The 22,714-nt window shown below is 34.1% G+C and overlaps 1 protein-coding gene across 5 annotated transcripts in view; it reads left to right on the forward strand.

The window, feature by feature from the left end:
• LOC143340472 (homeobox protein PKNOX2) overlaps positions 1-22,498 on the forward strand; it is a 33,659-nt gene extending 11,161 nt beyond the window's left edge. For 3 of the 5 annotated variants that reach the window (XM_076762473.1, XM_076762475.1, XM_076762477.1), the window contains exons 2-8: positions 4,788-4,889; positions 6,170-6,479; positions 7,346-7,546; positions 10,584-10,875; positions 13,027-13,152; positions 13,300-13,499; positions 14,112-22,498. In XM_076762473.1, the coding sequence (XP_076618588.1) occupies positions 4,867-4,889; positions 6,170-6,479; positions 7,346-7,546; positions 10,584-10,875; positions 13,027-13,152; positions 13,300-13,499; positions 14,112-14,435 (1,476 nt within the window). In that variant the 5' untranslated portion in view covers positions 4,788-4,866 and the 3' untranslated portion in view covers positions 14,436-22,498. The remainder of the gene's footprint in view (positions 1-4,787; positions 4,890-6,169; positions 6,480-7,345; positions 7,547-10,583; positions 10,876-13,026; positions 13,153-13,299; positions 13,500-14,111) is intronic. The other 2 variants (XM_076762474.1, XM_076762478.1) reach the window with 2 other exon arrangements.
• Positions 22,499-22,714: the final 216 nt, after the last annotated feature.

The following is a 22,714-nucleotide window of genomic DNA, read 5'->3' on the forward strand; positions in this document are numbered from 1 at the left end:
TGGTTGCAAAAGCATTGATTTAACTAATATTCGAAAACTTCAGGGATTCCTTAATTTTATCTGAGTGCCAATAGGGATAGTTTAAAGTATCATTATAAAGAAAGTTCAACTGCATTTTGTAAATGCACCATACAAAATGTTCCTCTACTCTGTGTATCTAGAATATAAAATTGTATATTATAAATGTACGATTGTTTACTTAAAATTTGAAGTTAATTATTGTATATTTAATATCTATGTATCTAGAATCAATTTATATCTATATCTCATATGAAACACGACGAAACAAGATGCATCTTCAAGAGTACTTCCTTATCTGGCTGTAAGCATGAATAGCTTTATGCGATGCACACATAGGTCATTGAATGCATAGTGTCCGAGGCAAGTGTCGCCCTCTACTGTCCCTCGCAATATGAAAAACCAAAATGGTAGATCAGTACGTTTATATTGTAGGAAGCAACGAGTATCGTTAGATACTGTGTTTGCTGGATTATAGTCTATAAATAAATTATAATCTTTTAACCTTCCAAAGACTTTAATTACTGTTTTTAACACATTATCGACACCATTTATCAAAGAAGTCTTCAATTACATGTTAAACACATCAACTACCACGCTCATTTTCCATAACTAGCAAATGTTTTCAATATTTACACAAAATCAAAAAACAGAAATATTCAGTTATACGTTACGTTTTTTCTATTTTTCAACTGTATAATCTGGGATGTTGAAATACTAATTACGATGTCGGACTTTGAAATTTTCAAATTCTTTTTGGATATACGATATTTGTATAATTTTTATATTTAATTAATCTAATATATTTTTGCTATATAAATCATTGTTACTTGAAAAATGTATATGATTTTATATAGTGAAAAATATTACATTCCAGTAAATAGAAAAATGTCAAACTGGATCTTCAATGTCGCTTTATTGCCTCCACCTAGGTAGAAAGCAATCTGCTCGTCGTAAAAACGTTTCCCCTTTTCTTTGCAACATAACATTTTTCTTGCACAAACAATTTCGTAAGATAATCTTTCAAAGTAATTGCGTCGATCATTTCATACGAATCATTTTGTACATAAATAATTTCCTATAATGGATGCGAATTTGCATCTCGAAATTGATTTAATTACGGAAAAAAGTATGCAACGCGACAAGTTTTCTCGGTAAGGCGTAAAAGTAGTATGTCGTCCGACCTTTCATCAAACCTTTCGTTCATTCTCTCACGGTTGAATAGATCGGTGAAATTACGTATAAAATATTAAATATATACAGGGTGTACGGCCAACACTGTGAAAAATTTTACTGGGAGATTCTAGACGCCAAAATAAGACCAAAATCAAAAATATCAATTTGTAGATTTAGGCTTCGTTAAAAACTTATTAAAAAATTAAATTAAAAAATTTCAAATCGTTGTGGAAAAATTATTTTCGGTTGCAGGGGTCAATTACAACTATTTTTGGTGATTAGACATACCCTCGAAATCCTACCCACTTTTGAGAAAAAAATTCAAGTAGGTGTGAAATTTTTCGATAAAATTAAAAAATTTCAAATCGTTCTAAAAAAATTATTTTTAATTGCAGGGGTCAAGTATAATCATTTTTGGTCAATAGACATACCCCTGAATTCCCACGCGTTTTCGAGAAAAAAATTCCTTACCGAAATTATAATTTTTGGCCAGAAATGTCTGTCTGAATTTTCATGCGAATCTTTGAAACATCATAACTTCTGAACGGATTGGCCGATTTTAATGTTTAAAAAAGCAAACGACGCGTATTTTGATGGAGAATATGTAGAAATTCCAAGAATATTAGAAAAGTTGATCCTTGACCCCGGAAAATGAGAAAAACCCTACAAAAATGGTCCAATTTTCAATCAGTCATAACTCCTACAATTGTGAATTTATTTCAATGAAACTTTTTTCTGAAGTAGAGCTCATGGATACCTACAAAAAAGTATAACACAACTTTTCTATAGGGCGTCAATCAAAATTACTATAAACGAAAAACGAATTTTTAAGAAAAATCTACAGGGGGTAGGTGCCTATATTTTTCGAACGAAAAAAAAAGTTTCAAATTATTCTAAAAAAATTATTTTTGGTTCCGGGGATCAATTACAATAATTTTTGGTGAATAGACATACCCACGAATTTCTAACCAGTTTCGAGAAATAAATTCAATAAGTGGATAAATTTTTCGGCGAAATAAAAAAATTTCAAATCGTTTTAAAAAAATTATTTTTGGGTGCGAGGGTCAATTACAATAATTTTTGGTGAATACACATATCCCGGAATTCCTACGTTCTTTCGAGAAAAAAATTCGAATAGGTGGAGAAATTTTTCGACAAAATTAAAAAATTTCAAATCGTTTAAAAAAAATTATTTTTAGTTGCAGGGGTCAATTACAATAATTTTTGGTCAATAGACATACCCCTGAATTCCCACGCATTTTCGAGAAAAAAATTCCTTACCGAAATTATAATTTCTGGTCTGTTTGAAATTTCATGCGAATCTTTGAAACGTCATAACTCCTGAACGGATTGGCCGATTTTAATGTTTAAAAAAGCAAACTACGCGTATTTTGCTGGAGAATATGTACAAATCGCAAAAATATTCGAAAAGTTGGTCCTTCACCCTACAAAATGAGAAAAACCCCATAAAAATGGTCCAATTTTCAAACAGCTATAACTCCTACAATAGTGAATATATTTCAATGAAACTTTTTCCTGAACTAGAGCTCATGGGCACCTACAAAAAAGTATTAGACAACTTTTTTATAGGGTGTCAAACAAAATTACTAAAAATCGAAAACGAATTTTCAAGAAAAATCGACAGGGGGTAGGTGCCTATATTTTCGGACGAAAAAAAAGAATTATATATCGTTCTAGAAAAATTATTTTTAGTTGCGGGGGTCGATTACAATAATTTTTGGTGAATAGACATACCCCCGAAATCCTACACAGTTTCGAGAAAAAAATTCAAGAAGGTGGACAAATTTTTCTAAAAAATTAAAAAATTTCAAATCGTTCTGAAAAAATTATTTTTGGTTGCGGGGACCAATTACAATTATCTTTGGTGAAATCACATACCCACGAAATCCTGCGTACTTTCAAGAAAAAAAATTCTTTACCGAAAATATACTGTATGGTCGGAAATGTTTCTATGTCTTTTTAACGGAGTCTCAATCGACAAATTAGTATCCTTGATTTTCGGCTTATTTTGGCCTTTAGAATCTCCCATTAAAATTTTTCTTAGGTGTGGTCAAACATCCTGTATATTTTCAATAAAATAACAAAAAAATAACACTAATACACAAAAGCAAACAGACTTAATATTTAGTGGATTCTCCTTTATTTTGTATCACCAGAAATATCCTTTTAGATATTGACTGCATTAATTTACGTAAGCCTAATTGTTTATCTAATTGTTTAGATGGTATGGTCGATATTATTAAAGATTACTGGGAAGAGGCGGTTTAATTATACATCGTTCAAATATTGTGAAATTGGATTCCTCGGTTTTTGGTAACTGCCTTGGATAACTGCGGCTTTTGGGTGTCGTCGCCTTGTCACTGGGAGAGTATTGCAGTACTTTATTTATTCATACCGAGGGGACGTGTATAGGGGATTGAGGAAAATTCAAAAGGAACGTTCGGAATGGGAAGCAGAACTGGTGCCAGCAACAGTGCTGATGGCGTTGAGACGTCTAACGATGACATTTAAATGCAGTGCCGCGCATCGTTTGGTTCTTCGTACCACGACGATTCTCTTCTTTCTGTTTTCCCTCGCTTTTCTCTCCTATACTCATTCGCTTCTGTTCCGAAATGCTTGCGTGGATCTATCGTCGAATAAATATTTTTCTTCACATTCCCGGCGAACAAAATTTCTTTACTTTTACTGGTACTCGTATAGCAATTTTATTCGCGATAACGAGGGGGGAAAATACAGGGTATTTAAATATTTTATTAAGCAAATGCAATTGGCGTAGAATGTTCTACATTTTTGTATCATTTTTATGCATTCTTGTGAGTCGATATAAGTGTTAGGGGACTGTATCAATGGTGGTCGAACCATTTTATAGTCTTACTACAACTCCTATAAAAGAATTATCTAATATGACGTACAGTTAGTGCTCTGGCCCACAAACTTCCCATTACTAAGTAATAAAAGACGATTATACCTATTTATAAATAAAGAAAATAGATGAATTTGTAAAAATCTTATTTTCTTAAAAAGATTTTCTTTAGATAGACGTTTTACGCATTTTTAATTATAAAACAGTAATATCTAGTGTAGTAGTATATAAACGAAGAAACGTTGTCAGTCTTATTATAAAATTTATGATAATTTATTATATAAAACTATTGCAACTTTGCAAAAAGAAGTCTCACAATGATCTTCCCAGGGTCATTTTAAAGGTTGAACCCTCATGTGGAGTCAAAGTAACACAAAAATTATTTGGTATAAATGGGAAGACAATATGTATAGTATATTATTTTTGTCTATGGCGTAGTGGAAGAGATTTTATTGTCAAATTTTATTTAATAGTATTGTATGTTTTGGTATATGTTATGATTGACAAAAAAACTTGTCTTCAGGTTATTTTGTCAAGATCTCAAGGTTACTCGTTGGTTGATTTATTTTGTTCGTATAGGAAGCGAAGGTTCATCAAATTACTACTTGGCAACCTAACCCTAGCCCTAAATCATATACTGTATCTATAATTTGAATAGAGATGGCTGTGGATAATTTAGTGATATTTCTGGAATTCTTTTCTGTTTCAGTTTAATTCTGCGAATAACATTGGAAGTGTAGGTTAAAGATCATTACATCAGAGGCCCCGGAGGACCTGGGCAACGATGGATGGTGCCAGACAGGAATGATAGGTAAACGTTCTCTATTAGTCATTAACACTGGACCAATCAAACTCGTCAAAACGATAGATTTGGATTTCTAAACTAATTTTCAGTAACTTTCCACTTCAAGTGTAACAATTTCATTTCTTATCTATTATTTACGATATTTATAAGACTTGAAAAATCATTATTATGTAATTTTTAAAATGCATTGCAGAATTCAACTGCGTTTAAATCAAGGAAAAGACGATTTTTGTTTCAAGTCGATCGCGTGTTTAGTTCTGGAGATAGGGTTTGTTTACCTTTCATTGTTTACGTTGCGAGGTCAATGACTTCGTAGTAAACAGTAAACAGTGAATTCTTAGAAATACTACGTCACACGGTCACGATCAAAGGGGAAGATTTGTTGCTTCTAACAATGACTCAGTTATGCAGAAAACATGAGTGGCCTCGGAACTGTACTCATCTAAAGTTTTATTATTTTTAATACGCGTTAATAGTCTTTTCTAAGACGTAGAGTGTAATTATAAAAATTAGCCCTCCATTTAAATTACGATATCTTCAAGACGGAAAGTCGGATCGACATGAATCAAAAACCAGTTTAAAGACCTTGGCGCTTTTTAACAGTGGCTCAGTTATGAAAAACACAGTAGTTTCGGAACAGTTTCTTAAATATACGATAAATTGATAATAAGTATACATCGACGCTGATGGTCCTTCTTTTGATTAAAATTGTCTTAATAATATAGTAATATTTTATTGAATTACGTTAATAATGTAAATGAAAATTTCAATTATAGAATAGAATAATCATACAGGGTGTTCGGCCACTCCTGGCAAAAATTTTATTGGGAGATTCTAGAGGCTAAAATAAGACGAAAATCAAGAATACCAATTTGTCGATTGAGGCTTCGTTAAAAAGTTATTAACAAAATTATTAATAAAATTTGTCCACCTACGCGAATTTTTTCTCACAATTGCGTAGGATTTCGGGGGTATGTTTATTCACCAAAAATGATTGTAATTGACCCACGCAACTGAAAATAATTTTTTCAGATTGATTTAAAAAAATTTCTGATCGGTATCAAACTTTAAACGTTAATAAGTTTCTAAGGAAGCCTAAATCAACAAATTGGTGTTCTTGATTTTCGTCTTATTTTAGCCTCTAGAATCTCCCATTAAAATTTTCCCCAGGGGTGGCCGAATACCCTGTATAATCGAATGGTCGTCGCGAATAAATTGTTTTACGTTGTCCCTTATTCGAATAAAAGTTTGCTGTTGATGTTAATGGGTTATTATTATTGTTGCAGAATGCAAGAGGGTAGCACCGCCGTGGCGCTAGCGATGGTGACTCCTGGCTACGATCAGGACCCTGCAAGTGGGGTTGCCGATTACACAACCCATCAAGATCAGGCACAGTTCGAAGCAGACAAGAGGGCAGTGTACAAGCATCCCCTCTTCCCACTGCTAGCGTTACTATTCGAAAGATGCGAACAGGCTACTCAGGGCTCGGACAATTCGACGTCCGAAAGCTTCAACATGGACATAGAGGCCTTCGTCCAACACCAAGAAAGAGACCGAAAGCCATTTTTGATCAATGACCCCGAAATTGACGGTTTGGTGAGTTCAATGGATCCCTGATAATTTAAAAATTCATCGTTTCTGGACACGTTTGACCCTTTAAGAAGGTACTTTAGTCTAGACATCAATTTTTCATCTGTTCTTTGGAATTTAAAAAACGACACTTTTATGTTGGATTTTATCCCATGGTTTTAGTCTGTATGTAAGAATTATACACAATTTTTTTCGTGTAAAATTATTTAAAATTGTCGAAGATACAGTTGTTTCGGTAAAACTCATTTTGTTAAACGTACCTTCACGGTTGTCACGATTCCTATCGTGTTTATCTAAAATTAACAAACAAAAACTATTTTGTTCAGTATGAACTTGTCTGTGGATGGTATAAAAATTGTGCAAAGATATTGAGAAATATTGGCTGCACTTTAAAGTTGGTTTATTGAATTTTTTGTTTTATCAATTAGTATTATTAAGAACATCCTATATGAATATGGTCAACTATCAATATTCTCAGCTTAGACACAAACAAAGATAATGAAAAATATCGTTTATTTCTTTAAAAAATCCTTAAATTCGATTTATACTAACATCGAGTAATCGTTTTTATATTTTTCTGTATCTTGTAACCAGTTTTTATTTGCGAACGTATGTATTACCGTGTGGTACAAAGATGAACAGATTTAAAAGTCTAGTTACGTATGTACATATTTTCGTATCGAGTATTAATTTCTCAATATTAATTTCTCGCGGCGAAGTCGAGATTTCTGTCGTTCAGAAACGAAGATCGTAACGCGAGGAAAACAAAAAACTAATAAACGACGGCTCCCGAGGCACGCAATATGAAAAGAAAATCGATCAGTCGTCGACATTGTTTTCTTTTTTTTTTTCCCACTCCATGCCAATCGTAGATGATCAAGGCGATACAGGTGCTGCGAATCCATCTACTCGAGTTGGAAAAGGTTCAGGAGCTTTGCAAGGACTTTTGCAACAGGTACATCACGTGCCTGAAGGGCAAGATGCAGAGCGAGAATCTGCTACGCAGCGATTACAGCCACCATGGGCACGATATGGGTCCATCGAGTGGCAGCAATGGCAGCAGTCCTCTGCAGGTTAGATATCTTTCTTTTTTACGTTCAAGCCTACCTGGTCTGTTCTCCCTTACCTACGTAGATATCCTTTTGTCAGTGACGCGCAAGGATCGCGAGTGTCTCTCGAAAACGCAACATGCTCTCTCTTAACCACCCTAATTTAACCCGCTCAGCCTACAGACTCATTAACGTTAACGTCTGCAGCGAATCTGTATCGTACCATTAAAGTAATTAGTAGTTGCTCGTATACTCCGCAGGAGAGGGTGTATTTATTTTCGCAACAAAATTTCCGCACTTGTTAATTGCTTATCAGGAAAGAGGATGTTTACGTCAGTAAACTGAAATGTAGGCGTACCAATTCTCACGAGTACTTTCATCTAGATCATCAGCATTCCTTGATTTACACCTTGTACATACAGTTGGTAGTTGGTAGATTAAGAGTTGATTAAAGATGCTTCAGAACTAACCACACGTGTCGGGTCATTCCATAAGTAATATGAGTATGTTTCTGTTTTAGATAAGGGTACGGTGTAACAGTTTAGTGACTTTGTTTCTAAATGTGTTTATCTTTTTCCAGGTTTTTTAAAAAAGGTATATTTCAACATTGAAAAGAAGAATCGGGGGAGCTTGAAACTGTGCTTTTGCTAATTTTTTGACGAAAAAACGCAGAGATTATAAAAGGAACTGCACAATGAGTAGATTTTATGTGTAAAATAATTTATAAATATTGTTAGTATTATCACATTAACTTAAAAATCTAAACAGCAAAATTATCGGAATTGATTGACGGATTCTGCAGTCTTTTTAAATTGTGTGTTTTTTGTTAAGAAACTAGCAAAAGTATTACTTTTTCAAGCTCCCCCGATTGATGTCTTTTCAATGTTGAAATAGAGCTTTTTTTTAAAAAAATCGGAGAAAAATAAAAACACTAAAAAGTGGAGTTTTACCCAATTTATTCATTTACTTACATTTTATCTATAATTTAATTATAACTCCTATTTTGCAAGTATACTTTAAATTAATAAATTTTTGAATAATGTAATTGACATTTGAAATATTATAAAACAACAAATACTCCATTGAACTATTGAATATAATCGAAATTTGTACGCTCCTATTTTTCCTCTAATTTATTTTAAAGTTTTTACTTGTAATTAACAGGTGTAATTCTGATTCAATTTGTCGAATAAATTTTCTATAGAATTTACTTCACCCCTCTCGAAAAGAGAAAAATAATATTTATGGAATGACCTGTACTATAATATCCTGATAGGTGTTAATGTAACGTGAAAAATCATGTAAGAAACTTCTACCAAAAGTTAAACTAAATTTGTATTAGCTCGATAGAGAATGTATTTTTATTTAATACTAGAACTGTAATTATAGCAGAAAATAGAAGTAACTAGATGAAAAATTTGTATTATTAATTATTTAACGTTTATTTACAACTAAAAAGGAGAGTTAGTATGTGGTATTAAACACACTAAGTGGATAAAATTATAAATTGTTAAAACTAACATACTAGCTGTATACTATATGTGTACAAACAGGATTCTAATATATAAAAAGAATTATTTTCTTTTTCCTCCATATTACTGATATTAAAGTTTGTGAATATTGTTGGTCATGGAATAAACGAAACGTGATGTATTAATATAAAAAATTATTTTTAACGCATGGGACGCATGTCGATCCACTTTAAAAAGGACGTATTAATGTACAAATTAAGAAATAAAATATCTAGTAAGTTTCCATTTTGGTGTTTTTCAACCATTTTCTGACTTAGACATTTCTATCTTTTTTTAACGTTTAAAATAATTATTGATATTGATACGTCACGTGTCGATTCTCTTATGATCAATAACATTTACGACTTTCATATATACTTTTACGTAAAAAATCTTTTTATCTGAACATAAACAAAAACATATAAATTCAGTTGAATGAAATAAAATATACTCTTGTGTTTTGTCACGTGCTGGAATAAAAAGAGGAGCAGAAACTAATCGTATCGTTTCATTAAATTTTGTAGTTGTATTAGTGTATCTAGAGCAGGGGTTGGCAAAGTACAGCCCACGAGGTAAGAATGATTTTTAATTAAATTTCGTGGCAGAATCACGGGAAAACAATAGTACCAAACGATATTAAGTCCAGAATTGGAATCTTTAGGTTGAAACCTTAAAATTGGGGGTGGTCACATAATTATGTCATGCACCGTATGCTTTGTCATTCTTAGACAATTAAAATACTGGGCTTTTCTATTTTGGTATCACCTCTTATGAAAGTTGTTTCAGTAATACATGTAAATACTTAATTAAAAAAATGTTCTGCATAACGCTTTTCTAGTTATGGATGGCTAAAGAAAACGTTTGATATGTTCATCGTGTGTCTCAACATTTTGCACTCACTGAAAAGGTATTCTCACTGTTAGATAATCCTCGAATAGTCTCAAATCCATTTTGTATCATTTCTTGGACATTGTTCGCTTGTGTTACATCTACAATAAATTTTAAATGACCCTACTCAGATCAGAAGACCATACACGACCATTTTACTGCTTTTAGAACCGTACTTAACTCTCGAAATTGTAATACGTTAATATGTTAATTATTCATTGACTGTCAAGGTTGGTTATCACAAAAAACTAGGTCTTGATCCCTACAAAATCCGTTTAATTCAAGAATCAAGTATAAGTAGGGTGATACAATTTCATCAAATAGATACATCAAAATAAAACAATGAGCACCATGTTATATTCTGTATTTTCCATTTTATTTCAGTTCAAAATTTTATCTATTTTATTGGAATATCCTATATTTACATGCATATCTGAAACACTTTCCATGGTACTCTTCGTCCGAAAAGGTAAATTTCTGTATCGTACGACCCTTTTCGGAAACTGTTTGCCGACCCCTGATCCAGAGAATCGCTGGATCCACAGTTCAGGTTCAGATTGAAATGTATAGTTTAATGATCGAGCGATACTTGCGCGTCGCTCGAACTATTATAGAATCCCACCCCTGCTCTCTGACGGCTAGTTGCGACATATATTTCCCAGGTGCTGTCTTCTACAGGCAATGATGTTGAGCCGGGAGCTAACGGATTCAGAGTGAGCAGAGGCGACACCCTGTCGGAGAACGGTGGTGCGAGTCAAATGGCTGCGCAAGAGGAAACCGGTAACGACAGGCCGCCATCGGTACGATCATCTTCCACCGCTCAACGCTCGAACAGATCCTCTAGCCAGGACCATGACGATCCTCTGTCGCCTTCCACGGTACATGGGAGCACGCCCCTTTCGCAGATCGGAGTACATCCTTGTGCACCAGTCAACGATATGTATCTTGGTCAAGGTAAGCACCGTATGTATCCTCTATTCCAATTATTACTAACGATCCATTTCTATTCAAGGTCTACAATAAGTAAGTAAACGTAATTGCACCCAAACAGTCTCCTATAGACTTTTTTGTTTTCCTTTTCTTTTTATTTCACTGGCATTCAAACTGTTTCTCAACCCTCAGCTGGTGTGATCGGATTTAAATGGCGCCACAGTGTTCTGGGGCACTCCGAAGTACTCTTGCGTTCGACCTTTGAGCGACAATTGTCTGTTTCGCGACTCTTTTTCTCGCTTCTGATTCACTTCTCAGTTTCATTTATCAACGTACGCCCCGTTTCTGACGATTGCTGATAATTGATACAAATAATAATATACTGGTCGTTTCTTTCCATACTGTACAATAGAATACAAGAATTTATTGAACTAAATTGCGTTTCTCAACAAGTAAATGAAAAGTAATTCTTTCATTGAAGGAGATATCTTTATTCAATTATGTATTTTCCGTTCTAACTTATAATTACCATCTTTCAGATCTTTAATAGCCTTCTGAGATCGAGGCTTTGTATTAACTTTACTTTTTTATTGAGATACGAAGGTCGACATAAATTTTTTAAATACAGGGTGTTCGGCCACCCCTGGGAAAAATTTTAATACGGGATTCTAGAGGCCAAAATAAGACGAAGATCAAGAATACCAATTTGTTGATGGAGGCTTCGTTAAAAAGTTATTAACAATTAAATTCAAAAATTTCAAATTGTTCTAGAAAAATTATTTTCAGTTGCGGGGGTCAATTACAATCATTTTTGGTCATTACACATACCCTCGAAATCCTACCCACTTTCGAGAAAAAAATTCGAGTAAGTGCTGAAAGTTTTGGGTGAAAAAAAAGACTTTCGAATCGTCTTGGAAAAATTATTTTTAGTTGCAGGGGTCAATTGCAAGCATTTTTGGTCAACAGACATACCCCCGAAATCCTACTCTGTTTCGAGAAAAAAATTCCTTACCGAAAATATAATTTCTGGCCAGAAATGTCTGCCCGAATTTTCATGCAAATCTTTAAAACGTCATAACTTCTGAACGGATTGGACGATTTTAATGTTTAAAAAAGCAAACGACGCGTATTTTAATGGAGAATATGTGCAAATCGTAAAAATATTTGAAAAGTTGTTCCTTGACCATCTAAAATGAGAAAAACCCCATAAAAATGGTCCAATTTTCAAACAGCCATAACTCCCACAATAGTGAATATATTTCAATGAAACTTTTTTCTGAACTAGAGCTCATGGGTACCTACAAAAAAGTATTAGACAACTTTTCTGTAGGGCGTCAAACAAAATTACTAAAAATGAAAAAGGAATTTTTAAGAAAAATCGACAGGGGGTAGCTGCCTAAATATTTCGGTGAAAAAAAAAAATTTCGAATCGTTCTGAAAAAATTATTTTTAGTTGCGGGGGTCAATTACAATCATTTTTGGCCATTACACATACCCTCGAAATCCTACCCACTTTCGAGAAAAAAATTCGAGGTGTGAAATTTTTCGACAAAATTAAAAAATTTCAAATCGTTCTAAAAATAATACTTTTGGCTGCAGGGGTCAATTACAATTATTTTTTATGAATAGACATACCCCCGAAATCTTGCGCATTTTCGAGAAAAAAATTCAGTTCGGTCGGAACTTTAAACGTTAGTAACTTTTTAACAAAGCCTCCATCAACAAATTGGTATTCTTGATTTTCGTCTTATTTTGGCTTCTAGAATCCCCTATTGAAATTTTTCCCATGGGTGGCCGAACACCCTGTATGTATTTAACATAATATTTTTATAGAACGTATAATACACGCAGCTTTTTAAAGTGCGGGGTATCGTATAATTAATTATACAATTATGATTACTTTAAATGGTGCGTTGAATTAGAATAATATGTATTTTGTCCTCTTTGATTAAAGTTAATGTAACTATTATACCCATTGTATAAAGAGTATCTGATCATACCAGTTGACTGTTAATAACAAAAATGATACTAATTTGAAACAAATTATTTTAAAATTAATTGTGAAAATCACTTGATAAATGCGATTGAAAGTACTTTTATAAGTAGTGTAGCAAATAACTGAGTCGTGAAGAGAGGATTGATCTAAACGTAGCCGTTATCAACTTCCATTTATAGATGATATGGACTATGTTAGCGACAGAATATATTTAGAAGAAGCTGGTTATTGGGGCCTTCTTGCATTGCAGGAGCGCGAGAATGAATACGTCGATGTCGGGGATGCTAACGACGAAAAGTATTTTGGTTAGCAAAAGTTGCTCATTGTTTAAATGCTGATTATTATCTCTAATTGTATTATAGCGACGTAAATTCAAATTAAAGACCGGGAAAAGGTTTCGCATTGATGATGCACGTTTCTTGTAAAAATTATATCTAATGCGATGTGTTTAGATATCACTGTGGCGGGCTCTCCCTCCCCTGCACCCAGCGAAGATGAAGACGAGGGATGTGGCACTGGTACTGCTACTTCAAATCATAGTAGTAGCCACGGAGGTAGTCATAGTAGCATTAAGAAGGGAAGACAAAAGCGGGGCGTCTTACCTAAACAAGCTACGAGCATTATGCGAACTTGGCTCTTTGAACATATAGTTGTAAGTATGATGCTTATTCAACTTCTATTGCTCCGTTGTCAATTCCAATTATCTGATTCATCAAGACTTGCTATCTTCTGCATTTAAAGTAGACATAGATAGGCAAATTTCTTATTTGATCAAAGTTAGACAGCTTTCTTTAACGAAATAAATCACATGATACAATACTTTATTCTGTATCTGTTATTCAAGTGGTTTTTAACTACTTTTGCTAGTCCAATGATACAAAATTGAATTAGAGATCATGGTTTTGAACGTGTATTAAATGTGCAATTATTTCATGTAAAATAATCGAATTTTCAGTTATACAATTTTCAAAGATGTACAGGTAATATAAGCAAATAATTTGGGAAAAATATATCATTTTTTCAGGTTGCAACAGTGTTTCAAATAACAATGTTTAGTTACTGCATTTGCAAATTTGATTTCCCTTATTTGAAAACCGCTTATCCAAACAGACTTGTTTCCCAATTAATTCGACTTACATTGATGTTCTGTTTATAACTGTACTTGAAAATTTGGAAACATTATTCTACATGAAATAATCACACAAAATCAAGTGTCCACTGCTTCAGGATTAAAGGTAATTATTAATTTTACTATTCTACACAGCATCCATATCCTACGGAGGATGAGAAGCGTCAAATCGCGAGTCAAACGAACTTAACGTTGCTGCAAGTCAATAATTGGTTCATCAATGCTCGTCGACGAATCCTTCAACCGATGCTCGACGGTGCCGGAGCAGACCCGGTGCAGCGTGCAGGAAAACGTCACAAAGTGTCGAAACACGTCGTCCAACAGCAGCACGTGCAGCAGCAACAAGCCAGTGGCTGGCAATCCGAAGACTCCGGGAGTGATTCAGGCTCCAGCGACGGTGAGGGAGGTGCCGATAGATCGAAAGATGGTAACGATAGTGACGAAGATGATCTTCACTGACCTCTGTCGATCACCGAAACGTCAACCTCTTTACGGTACCTTCAAATCCAGTTGCTCATTACAGTATTAAGGTATTCGAGAATAGATTTCGCTTTAACTGTCAAATACGTAATTATTCTCGCGAAAATCAAGGGTATATCGATCGAGGTTATCACGCTCTCTTATCGGATTCGACATATTTGATCTCCTTTTACCATCGATGGAGCCACCACCTTCATAGATTTATAACCGTCTTCAATTGTTACTTATCATAGTCCGAGAATGTTCGAATTGAACGGACACTGGGAAAGGGTAGTTCGATTGGTTCTCATGTTTCTTGTTATTCGTGAAAGTAATTTATTCGGATTTCTGTCGGAACGGAGATTCTTTCGAAATTGTTATCTGTTTTATCAGTTTTTTTTTTTTGTTTATTCGTTGCTCCGTAAGCTATGATCGAAATAGTTTCTTTGAATCTTTGTTCTTTGCAGTTGTGTTTTTTTTTTTTATAAGAATTACATGTTCAGAGTAATAAACGGAGGTGCTATGAATGTAGCACGAAGTACTTCCGAAAGATCTCGTGTACTCCGTAACAGGTCGTCGTTCGTGTCTTTTAGATCATTGAACACGTCGGAATTCTTCTAGGTAATTCAGTAATTCGTAAAATGATTTAGTTTGTCAAAGTGTAGAAAAAAGAAAAGACGTAAATATACACGAGGTCTTTATGAAAAAGAAACATTTGCGTGTAATGTGTACATTTTTCCTACAATACGACTCATGAAATTAGTCATGATTCTATTCGTTTGATGGTGCAGTTAACAAGTCATAGCTAAGAAACTAAAAATAAGTCAGTGTTGCTATATTTTTATATCCGACTTCATTTCCGCCGAAGCAAAAAATTTTTTTACAGCGTTTAATAATTACGATTGTGTAAAAAAGGAAAAAGCAAAAAGAAAAAAAAGGAGACAGGTACACAAAGATGGATCTGACATCTGAATTTCATGCGTGCAATTTCAAACATCTAGTTTCTCTGACGAGTTTTATTTACTATTAGAAATTTAAAAATATATGCTACAATTACTAACGTTTACTCCCTAAATTTCGTGCACGAAAAAATTTGAAATAAGTATCGAACGTTTTTCGAGGAAGCTCGTAATATTAAAATTGAATGGAAAATCAGTTTCTTAGTTCAATCGACCTCACATAACCTATAATTCCTTAATAGTTCTAACCAGGGGTAGATATTTCTGTAAGAATTTTTAGTACATGTCTATATCGCTATTGAAATCGTCCAAAAGAGACTATGTATAGTATTAGGAGTTGTACAACGACAGAATTAAGTGGTCGTTGTCAACCCTTCCTAATTAAAATAAGCTACGACGATATTGTCCTTACAATTAACGTTACAGATGTCGTAACGATCGGTCAACAACACATGAAAAGAAAGGATCCGGAAAATTGTCTATAAGGGATTTAAGATAAATTCGCTGGCTATTGTTCTCGCACGATTTTTATGATCTCTCTAAAATTCGTGCAACGGATGATCGTTCGGTCAATAGATAATAGCAATCTCGATTCTGTTTCCTTCGTGCCATTAAAGAGCGTGGTAACTTCCGCGTTTAGTCTTTGTTCAGCTCTGCAGTGTCGTGACATAGCGAAGTGCTATCCCTCCAAGATAATAATAATAACAATAATAATAATATTAATAATAATACTATTACGAGTAATAACAACAACAACAACAACAATGATAATATAATACTACTTTAAATATATGATGATTATATTTTTAAACTCTAAGTGTCGTCTTTAAACGCGTGTACCGCAGTTTAACGAGATGTGGTACTGCTGTACATACGGAATACAATACACAGAACTGTTAGAAATAAAGGAAGAAAATATTAGCGATTACGATTCTTCCGCGAGAAGGAAGCACAGCGTGTTTACGTCCCCACTCCTGTTGCAGTTCGTTGACTTGTAGGTATTGGTCGAAAACGGTGACAACCAATCAGCGGACTGCAGCAAGAGTGGGGATGTAAACACGCTGTACCTTCTTCTCGTGGAAGGACGGTACCCGAAGAAGGAGATTAACGATATAAAACCTTCCTTATAACTGAAAACGAAACGGAGAGCAAAGCAAAAAAGAGAGATAGAGAAACGTCTAAGGCTCGACGACAAGCACATGCCATCTTAGCATTAAGTGTTCATACAGTCGCTGTCTGCATATGATCGTGTTGCGTTTTACTAAAAGTAGCAATCAGATCGCGAGTGCTGAATACTTAGCGACGTGTGTACTTTTTAACGATATAAGTATTAGAGTGTATACGGACCATGTTCCGAGATTATTCGATCCGATATCATCGATATCAACTTCAAATTCCGACGATATAAGATCTGTATAGATACGTATAATGTTCTTCCGGTGTACTTGTCTTCGATTGTCCTTCGGTTTATTTCCAAGCGTTCCGTCCATCGCATTTTACCACCCAAAAATGTTGAAACTATCTTAAGACCTTCGACTGTCTTGGAAAAGCGGTTCTAACGGGATAAACGTTTCCGACATCGATAATTGAAGCTTTGAAATTTGTAATAGCTTATAGAGATCGTATTGTTTCCATATGATCACGTCTCCTGTTTCTAACAGCGGTTTCAAAATTTCTCGAATTTCTCACGCTTTGTCCTTGCACGAGTAAAGCATGAGTAGAACTGTAAATTCATTGTACGACCTTAAACATAAGCGTTATGTTGTATCGGTCAGAGCAATATCAGTTGGTCGCTGAGGACCAACAATGAACAGCTGACCCGTTGCTCTATCTTTTTTGTACTTTGTACCAACCTATTGGCACGCGCTGTCTGACTCTCACAAAGATACAAGCTAGCACGTAAAAATGTCTTTCGGCGGCCAATTGAATTTGAATTTCACGCGTTTCACGATGGGAAATGTAACTTACAAAAGCGTCCAAATTCGAAAAGCTTTGAAGCTTTAGCATGTGAATGCAATAGAAAACACGAACCATGAAGATGTTTATTTGCAACAAGTTTTATGGGATTCTTTAAACACAATGATCATTTTATATTTCAAATAATCAACTGTCTGAAATTACAGTCTCTTTGTATTTCAAATCATGTGTCCTTTTCTGAATGTTAGGGATACTTCGAAAAGATTTATTATTATAGTTCAATTAAAATCGATCGATTGCTCGAAACCATCGAAGGATTATAACCGCCGTACTGATTAACCATCTTCCGCCATTGGTGGAAAAATAGAAATATTTAGTGTGATTTAGAGTCAAGAAAATGGCCTTGAGCAATCAATTGACCAACTATAATAATCTATACTTGCTAGTTTTACAATAGCCTTACCACTTTTCGCTATTGAATTATCTTGTGTTTTATTCGTTAATTAGCACTACGCGTGCTCGCTTTGATGTCATTATTACGTGTGAAAACGTGCAACGGGAATACTCCATTCGGACAATGGAGGATTTATCGTATTTGATTAAGTAGATCAACGCTAGTTCACTGATTGTAATCAGGGATGGATGAAAAGTATTTCAAAAAGTATCAGAATGATGAATACTTTAATACATTGTATTCTGTTTGTAGTCGAGCGCTTAAAAGTATTCACATATTGTATTCGTTACCTGTGCAACTATAGAGTACTTCATTCGATTTTAGTATTCAGTACCTTTTAATCTAGGTAACTAATAACGAATATGTGAGATAAGAATTAATTTTGTAACTTAATAGTTACATGTATGTCGCCATCGTGTGTATATGGTATTAAAACGATGTTTGCACCTTATATTTTCTATAAATAAATAATATTACAATAATATACATTCTTGTCATAAATCAATGTATTTTATTATTTATTTATTCGTACAGTTTATAAATTTAAATATTCTACATCAATCTCGAATACATTTACAAACTCATCAATTTCATTAACTATTAACATATAAATTTAGAAATTGATCAAAAATACATGATTAGATTTGTAAACTTCCGAAGACTATAAATTTTATACAAATTTCTAAAGATTATAAACGTCTAAATAATTTCTGAAGTATTTATATATTTAAAACATTTGACATTGTTTTTAATTTATTTCCATTAAAAATTCGAAGAACAAACGTCACGCTAATACTACATACACACGGCTTGAAGCAATAGTGTATTTTTATTCGTCAGTGAAACTGAGTATAAATATTTTTTACTAATCAGATACCGGATACAAACTAACGTATTCGGTATTCAAGCGATGCGACGAATGCAAATGGCAGGAGTATATAATATTCGACAGCATAAATAAACACGAAACGTAAACGGACGTTGATATTTGATCACTACAGAATATACAATATGTCAAGATGTTCGTCAGTTGTTCCTAAGCACCGAATACAAGTATTAGTATTTTAGATCTATTTCGGTTAGAAGGTCATTCGAACGTACCCATCTCTGATTTAAACGGCAGACAACATAGCGCTTAATAAGATGTCATCGACTGACGAGATTAAGCTCATAGATAAACAACGATAGGAAGCAAAGGAGCACGTCGCTAATAAAACATCCGAATCATACACCGCTGATCCTCAATGCGCTCAGAAGAAACACGTCTCGTACAAATGAGAGGTCGAAGCCATCGATTAGATCGGTAGTCACTCCACTAGTATCCTACATACTTCCGGTATTGATGTACATAGCCAACTGGCACAGAGTGCTTCCATTAGTGGCTCTACGAGCTCATTTCCCCGAGCATCCTAGGCATACCAATTTCGAAATCAGTTGCTGTTTGATCGTATTGTGGCTACGCGAAACTTTAAAAAAATAGGTCAGGCATGTCAAACGCATCTCTTCTTGAAGGTCAATTTGCACTTTGCTACTACATCCCAACCCGCAGATGTATGATTATTTTTAAGGCCAATCCGTAGCTACATTATAGTATCACGAGCAAACATGTGTAGGACGAATAAGACAATTTCTAAGCAGCTTTCTTTTTGCCTTGACGACAGTTTTCCCTATTTAGAAATGTACTCAACGTTTGTTTAGGTAATTATATAGTGTTGTTTAAAGTTTTACGTATATTGGGAGTCTTTTATTGTAAACAATTTTGAAACATGTTGCACGTTTGTCAACTCTTAGCGGCACAGGATTTCAGATATTTTATTGCGTTTTAAATTAAACGAAATTGGTATATTTTTATTAATAAAGGTATTACGTAATGTAATAACATAAAAAAATAGTAATGAGTAAAAAAGATTGTCGCGATAAATTTTCTGCTTGCAACAATTGATGAACCTGTATTGGCACGTTGATTGTTGCCAACGCAAGTGAATACATTTGTAACGTTTGTTGAAGATATTATCAACTGCTTTACGTAAATAAAAATGTCCCACCGTGTATTACAGTGCAAAGAGTTAAATAGGTAGTACTGCTTCACAGACAAATTTGATTTGGAGTTTTGAACCAATTTTATCAGGTCATAAGACTTCGTGTATGTTTGAAGAAATATTAATCATTTATCAAACAGTTATCTTCATATATGATTTGTCACTGTGGCTAAATTAATTTCTCTCATAGAAACATTTTAACATGTGCAAGTCGTTAAATATTTTGATTTTTAAACGTGATCGTCTTGACTGAAGAATAAATGCTACATAAAATTCGTTAATACAATTTTATGAGTGATATGTTCTACAATTAGTAGAAGATATGGTAAAATTGTATTTAGTATGTTTACATTGCATCAAAAGTTCTGAAAATTGTAAGCTTTCGAATATTCTGTTCTTTATTGCTGAAAAGGATGTTCGCATAAATGTGTACTCCCACGTATAGATAGTTTGAGTAACAGAATGATAGTAAAGAAAATCTAAAACAAACGTAAAGGTTGAATAGATTAGTGTTCGACATGCCTGCCCTAGACACAAGAAACGAATCGATCGAGAGGCTTAGTAAAACGATATTATCAGTTGAAGACAGCTTTTACAGTATAGCTCCATATACGGTGTAGTGACGTAAGGATTAATATCGAACGATCGCGGACAAACGGAAAATCAACGAAACAAAATAAAAAGTCATCGTCATTGTTGGGTCGTAAAACGAGAATTTGTTTGACGTCTCGGTCGGATCAGCGAGAAACAGGTCCTCGATCGGTCGCTCTGATTTAGGTCGCTGTTCACAAGTACCAGCAATAACGTGCACTTTCCATTAAAAAAAAAAACATAGAAATAAGTCGTCGTCGCGGCTCGCGAATCACCTGGTACGGGACTATACTGTATTTTGACTAAGTATAATTATAAAATAACGATAGACTAAGAGGTAGGTTGTAAGGCTGAACCACGTATACGTATGTGCTGCGGCACCAGACGACTGTGATAACTCGGTGGGCGGTGCCCAGCCTCCTACTTCATTACTTGTATACTGAAAACTATGAAATACTTAAAGACACGACACACACACGAACACGTACACACACAAATAGAAACATTTACCGAAAAGGTTGAACGTATGTTTGGAGCTTGCATCGAGAGAAACTGCTACTGGATCCATAAGCTTCTTACATGTTACACTCTTGTTGCACACTCGACCTTCTACGCGATCAGCGTACTCTCGAGTTGGGCACGATCAGTTTGAAGGTAGCTTATTTTAGAAAATGAGAAAACGAAACTGATATTACAAAACGCAATTTGAAATTTGTTACTTCTGCAGGGAAACGTGAAAAACTTATCACTTACCATGTTCGTCAGAAATCTTTTGTTTGGTCGTCTCAGTTTCGTCGCGGGCTCGTTCTCGTTATTCGGACCAGAATTTTGTACAATAATTTGATTGTAACGTTGAATCGATCGAAACTGTTGATACTTTTCTGGTGCATCTCTTTGTTGTCAATCATAACCAGACTTATAGGTGTAAGTGGTTATGTATTAGATGATAGATTGAACGAATGTTGTATGCACCGATACAGTATTATGACGGAGCAGCTAATTTTTTGTTCGTTATAGCGAAAGATACAAATTTGAAAGTGTCGCGATAATTTGTTTTGAAATTTTAATGTCAAAAAAAAAAGGGTCTGAAGTATGAACATTTTCGTCCTTCCAGGTGCAATCGAGTACATGTACGAGAACGGATCTTCAAATAAAATCACTAATGTTACTGCTCATTAGCGATTGACGTGCAAGCTCTATCAAAAATATTTAAGGAGATAGGAATGGACCAAAAAAAAAAAATAAGACAGTAACGAGAGTTAGTTTTGGTACGAGATCGAGTCCAACATTTTCAGTCTCTGAAACTGTTGAAACGTTATGTTTAATTTTCCATATACTTTTATAGACGGTGGTATTGAAAATCACGTTAATATTATATTTGATCATTTCATGCTGTTCTTCGCGTTGTATGGTTTCTTTACGGCGACAGTGTAACTCGAGAAAATATTCTGTTGACAAACTTATGTGACAATTCACGTTATACATACCTATGTACACTTTTTCACACGAATCTGTCGTATTCTTGAGAAACAATTTACGAGAATTTAAACATTGTTTCTCTGATTGTGATGCAAAAAGTAAAATGTAATTTTGTTTTATATTTGCGAATATATTTGCTCAAATTTCAGGTTCCACTTTTCTTTAATTCTTTTTACAAGCTAAGTTAGTTTCACATTTTATTAATTTTCATTTCCCTGTATTTCGTTAAATTTCTTTGTCTCATTGAAATGTTTTTAATGTTTGTGAATTATACAAAAGTTTCTAAGCAGCATATTTTGTTCCATGTGTTGTGACATGTATTCCATCTTGCCAGGAGTTCATTCTATAGTTTACGAAAATGTTCACGTATATATTGACGAATATTGTACAATTTGATATTACAAGACGCACACGTGTATATGTATATGCGCTAATATAAAATTAAAGGACTTTCAAAGGTCCATTCCTAACTTAAGTGAAATTTTAAGTCGTAAACTAAACGTATTACATACTTACGTACATACTAAAACGGAAGCATAAGTAAACAACTTGAATACTTCTCTCGTGTACATCAAGGTCCTGTTATAAGTTGTTTATTGATAATAAATGCCATCACGCTTGCAATGTGTGTTTCCGATTTTTATTGCAACCTTAAAATATTATTTCAGGTAAACCTTACGTTTAGGGGAGGCAGCTCCGATGACCTTGACCTTGGCACATGTTGTCAAGGTCAAGGTCATCGCAGGTTTACCTAACTTCATGTCCCCTTTTCTAATCAAAAACATTTCCGTCGGAAGAGATTTAATCATTCGTAATATCGTTTACTACAAAAAGAATAAG

This window comes from Colletes latitarsis, chromosome 3 (assembly GCF_051014445.1).
Source record: "Colletes latitarsis isolate SP2378_abdomen chromosome 3, iyColLati1, whole genome shotgun sequence".
Lineage (NCBI taxonomy): Eukaryota > Metazoa > Arthropoda > Insecta > Hymenoptera > Colletidae > Colletes > Colletes latitarsis.